The 9,886-nt window shown below is 38.5% G+C and overlaps 1 protein-coding gene across 4 annotated transcripts in view; it reads left to right on the forward strand.

Annotated features, from left to right (window-relative positions):
• LOC122546574 (glycoprotein endo-alpha-1,2-mannosidase-like) overlaps nt 1-9,886 on the forward strand; it is a 33,445-nt gene that overhangs the window by 1,401 nt on the left and 22,158 nt on the right. For 2 of the 4 annotated variants that reach the window (XM_043685263.1, XM_043685268.1), the window contains exons 2-3: nt 2,506-3,611; nt 7,006-7,115. In XM_043685263.1, coding sequence (XP_043541198.1) covers nt 3,050-3,611; nt 7,006-7,115 — 672 coding nt within the window. In that variant the 5' untranslated portion in view covers nt 2,506-3,049. The remainder of the gene's footprint in view (nt 1-2,505; nt 3,612-7,005; nt 7,116-9,886) is intronic. The other 2 variants (XM_043685273.1, XM_043685278.1) reach the window with 2 other exon arrangements.

Consider the following 9,886-nt stretch of genomic DNA (forward strand, 5'->3'; position numbering starts at 1 on the left):
CCTTGATTTCCATGTAAAAAAATTTGCTTCGTCTTTTTTTAAATCTCTCTCATCTTAAAAGTGTGACCCCCCCAGTCTTGAAATCTCCCATCCTACAGAAATAACAACTACCATTAACTCTATCTGTACCTCTCATTATTTTATGAAGTTCTTTCTGATCGCCTCTCATTCTCCTACACTCTGTTGAAAATAGTCCCAGCCTATCCAGCCTTTCTTTATAACGCAAACCTTCCATACCCTGCAACATCCTGGTCAATCTCTTCTGAACCCTCTCCAGGTTGATAATATCCTTCCTATTACTGGGTGACCAGAACTGGACACCGTTTCCAGAAGAAGCCTCATCAATCTCTGGTACAACCTTAACATGACTTCCTAACTCCTGTACTCAGAGGACTGAGGAATGAAGGCAAGCATGCCAAGCTCCTTTTTAACCACCATGCCTATATGTGACGCAAACTTCAAAGAATTATGTACCTGCACATCTGGGTCCCTCTGTTCTATAACACTACCCAAGGCCCTACCTTTAATTGTATAAGCACTAACCTTGTTTGTTTGTATCCAAATTGAGCTCCATCTGCCGTTTTACAGCCCATTGACCCATTTGATCAAGATTCCTTCGCAATTTTAGAAAATCTTCTTAACTGTCCACTATGCCACCAATTTTGGTGTCTTCCGCAAACTTGCTTACCATGCCATCTATATTCTCATCCAAATCATTTATATAGATGACAAACAAATGAGGACCCAGAACCGATCCCTGTGGGACACTACTGGCCACGGCCTCCAGTCTGAAAAGCAACCCACCACTATTACTCTGTCTCCTGAATCCCTGAATCCCATAGCTGGAATCCCATAAAATGACCTAACTTTACTACTTGCGGAGCGTTTCAGAGAACACCTCTGGGACACCCAGACCAAGCAACCCAACCACCCTGTAGCTCAACATTTCAATTCCCCCTCCCACTCCACCAAGGATATGCAGGTCTTTGGACTCCTCCATCGTCAGACCACAACAAAACGACGGTTGGAGGAAGAACGCCTCATCTTCCGCCTAGGAACCCTCCAACCACAAGGGATGAACTCGGATTTCACCAATTTCCTCATTTCCCCTCCCCCCAACCCTGTCTCAGTCAAATCCATCGAATTCAGCACCGCCTTCCTAACCTGCAATCTTCTTCCCGACCTCTCCGCCCCCACCCCAGTCTGACCTATCACCCTCACCTTGACCTCTTTCCACCTATCACATTTCCGACACCCCTCCCCCAAGTCCCTCCTCCCTACCTTTTATCTTAGCCTGCTGGACAAACTTTCCTCATTCCTGAAGAAGGGCTTATGCCCGAAACGTCGATTCTCCTGTTCCCTGGATGCTGCCTGACCTGCTGCGCTTTTCCAGCAACACATTTCTAACTTTACTAGTTAGTCTACCATGCGGAACCTTGTCAACGGCTTTACTAAAGCAAAACAAACAACATCTGCTGCTCTGTCACCATAATCTTTTTGGTAACTTCCTTAAAAAACAAGTTTTTGAGACATGATTTTCCTCGCACAGACCCATGTTGACTATCCTTAAACAATTTTTGCCTCTAAATGTTCATAAATCCTATCTTTTGTATTGACCTATAACAATTTACCAACAACTGAAGTCAAGACTCTCAGGTCTATAGTTCCCCAGTTTCTCCTTGCAACCTTTCTTAAACAAAGGTACAATATTAGCCACGCTCCAATAATCAGGTACTTCGCCTGTAGTTATAGATGATGCAAATATTTCTGCAAGCAGTCTATAATTTCCTCTTTTACTTCCCACAATGATCTGGGATACATTAGATCACATCCTGAAGATTTATGCACCTTTATGTTCTCTAAGACCTCCTCTATCTCCCATTACTCTTCTGTAATGTGAACTGTTTTTAAAACATCAAACTTTATTTCTCTGCATTCTCTGGACTCCATTTCTTTGTCCACAGTGAAAACAGGCATGAAATATTCATTTAGTATCTATCAAATCTCCTGGGTGTTCTTATGTATTGGAAACTTGCAGCATTCTTCTTAGAAGATCTGTTCTTGGGTAAAGCTGTTATTACTAAGCATTTCCTCTTGAGCAGTACCACAGAGCTACTTTGCTGTGACTTCTTAATTCATTTTAATCTTTGGGCTGTGACCTGTTTCTTTATCTTTACATTTGTTTATCCAAACTAAACTGGAAATATTATCATTAACTTTGTTTTATTTTCAGCTTGCCTGCTTCACTCAATGCCACGTAGAACGATGTCTTTCTGTTTTCAAATTTTGTTTCAATCCTACTTACTCTTCCTGTAGTTAACTACTTTAAGTTGTTATTTTACTGTCCTCTGTTTTTGGAACTCATAACTGGCTGTATTTAAAAGTGTAATAACACTTATTTTTCCTGTAGATTAAATGTGCAGTTATTGTCTAATTGAAAACTGTTTGTTCCTTAGGTAATGCTGGGAGCAAAAGTGAAAATAAGTCTGTTTTTCTTTATTCCAGGCCATAATTCCAAATACAGTTAACAAATTTGCAAAAAAAAGACAGCTATAATCTCCCTTCAAAAAGTGGAATATCAAGACATGTCCAACATAGAAGCTGCATCTAATGTAATGAAGGAATTTTGAATATGTAACTGATAGCTACAATTACAGTACAACTGAGAATTGTAAAAAAAAAATCAATAATTAGGACTTCATCTAAGACAAAACAATGAGGAAAGTATTGTGCAGAATCTTTTGAAGTTCTATCTTTCTGAAAGCAGATAACTGCCATTGAATAGGGAGCATCAATAAATCTTTTTAGAGATGGAAAAACGGTAAGATGATTTGTATTATCGCCTTTGAACAGCAAGAATCTGATTCTCTTCTAATTGTCTCTGGGAACCATATGTACTGTAACCATATGCCCTTGTACAAAAACAAGGCCTAATAACGTTGGACTGAGATTTTCGGAGAGATGTTGCATTTGTGTTAGTTTATTAGTTCAAATTTCTTCCTTAAACTCTACTCGTCAATACAGTCAGTTTCTTTTAGAGTATGTCATCATGGCTAGATTTCGCAGAAGAATGTGGATCACATTGCTGCTTTTTCTTTTATTTGTTTTTGGTATCATGATGGGCTTGAAGACCCTAAGACCTGAAGGAGCTGGCTTTGGAGATGGCATAGGACTGGAATTATTGCCACAACTTCATCATCGAGCTGCTGTTGGTGAACGTAGAGCAGATCTTCCCAATATTGACAAGTCGTCAGAAAGTAGAACTCCTCCTCCTCCTCCTCCTCATCTCAAAACGAGTGAACATTTTGGTATGATGAAAAGAGCACCCGTATCCGATACAAGTCTTGACCATTTTCCTCCAGTGAATTATGATTTACACGCATTTTATTATTCATGGTATGGAAATCAACAGTTTGATGGTAAATACATCCACTGGAATCACCCATTGGTTCCCCACTGGGACCCTAAAATAGCAAGCAGTTATCCTAAAGGAAGGCATATTCCTCCAGAAGACATTGGTGCTAGTTTCTATCCTGAGTTAGGAGCTTATAGTTCGAGGGATCCTGCAATTATCAACGCGCACATGATACAACTCCGAGATGCTGCAATAGGTAACGTTATTATTTCATTAAAATTAGCTTTGTTGTGTGTAATCTAATATTTCTTTCTCTTTCCCTCCTTTTGTGCCTCTCCTGCCACAATGAATATATTTGAATAAATTCATTTCTATATGTAAGCAGTAAAGATTAAGATCTGTTATTATCAGCAGTGCAACCATAAATAATTGTAGAGTATTGATCCAAAACATTCATAAAAACAATCTGAGGGGCCAAACCATGAGAATAAAATTGCTAGTTGTACAGGTGGAAGATACTCCAAGTGTAAAAACTACCAAAGTTTACACTCTCACATAAAAATTGATCCATTTAATTTAACATCCCCAACACTGGAAGGTCTGATAGTTATCCATTTTTGATGAAAGGTTATCAACCTAAAATATTAATTCTGTTTCTCTCTACCCAGATGTTGCTTAGCCTGCTGAGTGTTTTAGCACTTTTCACTTCAGATTTTATGTATTTTCAGTATTCAGCTTTTGCTTTTTATTATGCTCTGGTGAAGTGCCTTCGGCTGTTGCATTATAGTGTACCTGTAAATTTCAAGCAAAGACTTTCCATTTAATCATAGGAGAGGCATGATTAATACTAACAAACAGATTTTGACAGTGCTGACAGATACCAAGTGGCCTTTCTTTACGTCTGCATCAGAATGGTGGTGCTGCAATAGCTATATAGGTGTTAAGTTTTTAATGGGTCACTGGATAATGACAACAGATAGGAACCCCCATCTACTTTTTCCTTCTTATAGCCCAGGACCATTGAGAACTTGATAAGCATGCTCAGTACAGATCGGGTATTATTAAACCCGAGTATGTTTGGCTTGAATGATTTTTTTTTTAAAACAAAGATTCTCCTTCCATTTTCCTGTTCCCTCTTCTTCTAATGTCCTTCTTAATCCATGAGTACTCAGCTGACAGTAGTATGCTAACTTTTGCCAGGCAAAGGTCATTTAATATACAGATTAGTGATTAAACCTGGCATCTTTCTGTTTGTGTGGTTTGGCAACTTTTTGGACAAATTTAGTGCAACACCCAGAATCATTATTTAGCCTAATAACTTGTGGAAACATGAAAACATAATAATGTTTGACCAATTGATTTCGCTGAGCAGTGAATCCTAAACCACCTGTGAATGAATTTGTTTTCTTGAGTCGGTCAAGTCTGCCGCAGTTCATTTTCTGGCATTGTTTTGAACACCAATCTGCTGACTGTAATGTTAATTAAAATGTTTTGTTCAGGAAAAGCTTAAATTACTCTGAATTAATCCATTAAACGAAAAGCAACACAAGAAAAACCAAGTTTCAAGAAATGTGGTCCAGAGAAAACAGCCAATTACAAACCAGTGAGTCTCTCATCATTGGTAGAGAAGCTATTGGAGAAAGATCTGCAGGTGAGGCAGGGTTTCATCAGGGGAAGTCAGCATAGCTTTGTCAGAAGATAGTCATGTTTAATAAATTTGATTGAAGTTTTGAAGGAGGTGACCAAATGTATAGATGAGGGAAGTGCAGTGGATATAGTTTATCTGAATTTCTGCAAAACCTTTGATAAGATTCTACATGGAAAACTGATAGAGAAGGTAAAAGTACATGTGATCCAGGCTAACTTGGCAAGTTGGATCTACAATTGGCTTAGTGGTAGAAGCAGAGGGTGCAGGTAGAGATTTATTTGTGTGACTGAAAGCTGGAGTCCAGTGATGTACCACAAGAATCTGTGCTGGCTCCTTTATTGTTCATGATATATGTACAAACAATATTAGAGAATGGGACTGAGGGGAAAAGGGATGATACTTTTTGGGTGACATGAAGATTGGCCAGGTGATTGACAGAGGAAGAAAATCTTGGGTCACAAGAGGATATCGATGATTGGCCAGATGGGCAGATCATTGGCAAATAGAGTTTAATCCTGAGAGTGTGGGGTGTTGCAGTCGAGAGGAAGTAACAAGATGAGGGGAGTAACTTGTTCACAGATCTCTGAATAGGAAATAAGGAATCTCTGAAGCAGAACAAGTTAATCGGGTGGTTATGGTATACAAAATCAGTTGTGTAATAGGTTATAAAAGTAGGGAGGTTATGTTGGAGCCATGCAAAACTTTGATTCAGCTGAAGAACTGTATGCAGTCTTAATTACTGTACTATAGGAAGGATATGTTTGCATTGCAAGGGCTCCAGAGGAAATTCACAGGATGTTGTCTGGGATGGAGCATTTTAACTATGAGGAGAAACTGGGAAAGTTGTTTTCTTTAGAGCATAGAAGGCTGAAAGGGAACTTGATGAGGTACAGTCAGTCCCCGATTTGTAAATGCTCACTGTTATGGGTGAGATCCCATAAATGAGATGTTAGTACTTATTTTAAAGATCCAACAAGTGAACATTTCCTCTGATGTACAAAAGGTTATTTTATATTGTCCTGTTTTGTGTTCCCACTTGCATACTAAATGACTTATGAGCATACTCAAGGACAGAACCTGTTCACTACCCAGGAACTGCCTGTATAAGATGTTTCTCTTTGTGCAAGGGTCAGTGACAAGGGGGTGTAATTTTAAGGCAGGAGGTTGAGGGAATTTAAGGAAAACGTTTTCACCCAGAAGGTATTGGGAATCTGGAGTCCTCAGTCATGGAGGATAGTTGAGGCAGAAAACTCTCAAGCTGTAAAAAGTACATGGATGAGCACTCGATGTAAAAATGTCCAAGGCTATGGTCCAAGTGCTGAAAAGTGGAAATAATGTAGATTTGGAATAGTTTTGTGATGTGCAAAAGGGCCTCTTCTGTACTCTACAATTCTATGATAGAAAGTTTAAATTTGAATTGGGAACTTTTAATTTCATGTTTGCCATCAGCCTCAGTACGATGGATTGTTCCATATGTGATGGATTCTTGAGTATCAAGATCTATGAAATTATTCAATGTTAGTGACAATCTTGAATGAAAAAATACCCAATTTTCTCATTTATGAACATACTGTAAAGTTCAAGATTGGTAATGTCAGCAAAACTAATCAAATTCTTGATTTGTTTCAAAGAGACCTAATTTGAAATAATTTTATTTCTATGTTCGAAGAAACAGATCCAGTGCAGAACATTCAGAGCAAGATAACCAAGTTCTATAGTGAACTTGGAGGGCTGAACTTCTTTCTGTTCAAGAAAAAGTGGTTGAGCAAACAGATTTCAGACTTGGATATTTTAAAAGATAAGACATAGTTAATGTAAAGATCCGGAATTGCTTGATTGTATTTAATGGAATAACTTAAATGTATATCTATTGAATCTAGTGGATTGAGCCGTATATGCTATCATTTATTATGTACTAACGTCACGGAATGTGTTTGGCAATGTTCCTATTGTAACTATTGGGACTATGCTGTTAAAACATATCTATTCGCTGTAACTGCAGGTGTGTTAGCCTTGTCCTGGTATCCACCTGGCTTGTCTGATGAGAATGGTGAACCCACAGAAGATCTAGTACCAGTCATATTGGAAGCTGCAGATAAATATCAATTAAAGGTACTTTTAAAATGTGTTTTTTCAAGTAAAATTTCTAATAGGAGTAAACTACTTTTACTGAACTTTCTGGATCCATAGTCATGCAAAGGTAACAAGCTGAAGTGAAGGTTCAGGATGATGTAACCTAGTGTTCAGCTGTAGACACTACTTGCAGATAGAGGACTGGGTGAAAGTGTACCATTTATATCTGCATTAGTTGCATTTATTATCTCATACAAGATGTAAGCTGCAGTGCAAACAGCTACTGCCAACATTGTGTAAAGTCTTTTTGTTTAGTTGTTAATAAAGGGCCACAGACATGAAAAATTACAATTGTAGCAAATTCAGTTGAAAACTATGCAAGCTATTCTTCCCTTGAGATGAATCCTGAATGGTATATCAATGCAAAATTTGTGTTTTCTAGAGCAGTAATCCCTATGGATTCGTTGACTGATCCTGTCATTGTGATTGGTAGTTGTTGTGTGTCTTGACCTATTCTGCTTCATATCATTGTATTTAAGAGGAAAGGAATCTTTATCTTGAATCTCTGAACGGTGATATAGCACTGCATATCTCTGTGTATGTGCTTGTTGCTGTCCCTGGTGGCAATGTTCACAGTAAACACAGCCTTTACTCTATATAAGGTATTTGTTGCTCGCAGCATCATAACAAACTTAAGTAGTTTCCAAGCAGTCAAACTTTTCTGCAATAAAATACATGTTTCTAGTTTTCTGATAGAGTTAAAATGATTACATATCCAGCAAAAACTTGCACTTGTGATCAGTAAGCAGTTTAGAGGCATGTAGAAAATAGTTGCAGAAGGAAAAGGACTAGGAAAAATAGTTTCTTGGACACTGAAAGTGATTGAGTGTAAAAGAGAAACTTCTGTGCTTTTTCTCACTTGGATATTTAACAGTGGACCTAACAAGTGCAATTCCATGAAGTAATTCAATGGGCAGGGGTTATTGGGGGAGAGTGGTTAGTTTTTTTTGATGGTACGGTCGGTTCTGCTATAGCGCGTGTTTCTTCAGTGCAAATTGGCTTTAATGAGATTGAAGAATTTAGACCGTTATTTGTAGAATGCATACTTTCCTTACCTGTACTGGCTGTAATGAAATTCCTGCCCCATTAGTATACATGGTGTGGCTAATGCACAATTTTTTTATCAAGTGAGATTGCATTAGAGTGGAACTATTGCATTATATCAGAACTGACTGTAGTTGAAAAGGTGAGGAGTCTTAAAGCATCATAGCAATTAACATGTTGTGACTTTAGTTGCTGTTTAAGGATATAGGGTTGTAGGTGAAGAGGTTGGTGGGGATTATGTGAAAATCAGATTGGAGGAATGCAAACAGGAGAATAGGAAAGATTAAGCCTCAGAACTGGGAATATTTTAGATTAAAGGACATTGGGCTGGAAAGGGACATTGTATTGGTAATTATTTGGACAACTTAATTTTTGTTTAAAGTTCTCCTTTTGCTGCTCTTTGCCCATGGATCTGCACAATTGAATTTCAAATATATATTCACTTCATTTTTGAAAGTTACTATTGAATCTGTGTCTACACTAAGTTGTAATAACTAGCTGTGGTAGAATCAGGAAAGAATCTCATTCTGAATCCAGGTAGTCTAACTATGTCAGTTAAATGGGGTTAACTTGGTTCATATTTAAGAGATGGATTTAATTTCATTATCAATCCAAACTAGCCCAGCAGAACGCATTGCTAAGAAAAAACAGTTAATTTTCTTCTTTTTACATTGAAAGTACTTCAATTATTGGTAGCCATCCAGGTTTTTAATCCAGCACCTATTTTCTTATGAATGCAATTTTATAGTTCCTGTAAACAGACTATATTTCTTCAGAGCTAAAGCCTTGTTGTGTTGCTATCTGTATATCTGCAGAGAGCAAAATACTTAGGCAAAATTCAGTACAAAACAACCATCAATTTATAAGTGATTGTTAGGTAATGTTTTTCATTTATTTTCATCTATTTTTGATAAGATATCTTCTGTTTTAATTGTGTATAATCATGGTGAATGGAAACAACTGTATCTTACTATTAGTAATATTTCTGGTCAATAATAAATTATGTTCCCTTGAGTGGACTTGGGAAATCTCAGTTGCTATTGTATTTCCTTTATGTATTGTGTTAATTGGTGAAGTGTGAACATCACCGGTTGGGCCAGTATTTATTGCTAATCCCTAATTGCACTTGAGAATGTGGTGGTATGCTGCCTTCTCGAACTATAGAATGCCAGGATTTTAATAGAATGAATGGTTGAAATACCAGCTGGAATGAATTGTTTATTATTTTCAAAGCAGCAGCCGCCTCTCTCTCTGTGTAAAAGGTACAAAGATACTACCTCCTCCCATCCTGCCCCCAGTAAAAACGCCATCCCATTCTCCCAATTCCTTCGACTCCGACTTCCTCCCATCCTGCCCCCTGTAAAAATGCCATCCCATATTCCCAATTCCTTTGTCTCTGCCACATCTGGTCCCAGGAGGACCAGTTCCAATACAGTACAACCAAATGGCCTCCTGCCTCAAAGACTGCAATTTCCTCCCAGACGTGATCGACGATGCCCTCCACCACATCTCCTCCACTTCCCGATCCTCCGCCCTTGAACCCCGCCCCTCCAGGACAGAACCCCACTGGTCCTCACCTACCACTCCACTAACCTCCATGTACAGCGCATCATCCGCCGCCATTTCCGCCACCTCCAAACGGACCCCACCACCAAGGATATATTTCCCTCCACTCCCCTATCAGCATTCCGTAAAGACCACTCCCT

This window comes from Chiloscyllium plagiosum, chromosome 3 (assembly GCF_004010195.1).
Source record: "Chiloscyllium plagiosum isolate BGI_BamShark_2017 chromosome 3, ASM401019v2, whole genome shotgun sequence".
Lineage (NCBI taxonomy): Eukaryota > Metazoa > Chordata > Chondrichthyes > Orectolobiformes > Hemiscylliidae > Chiloscyllium > Chiloscyllium plagiosum.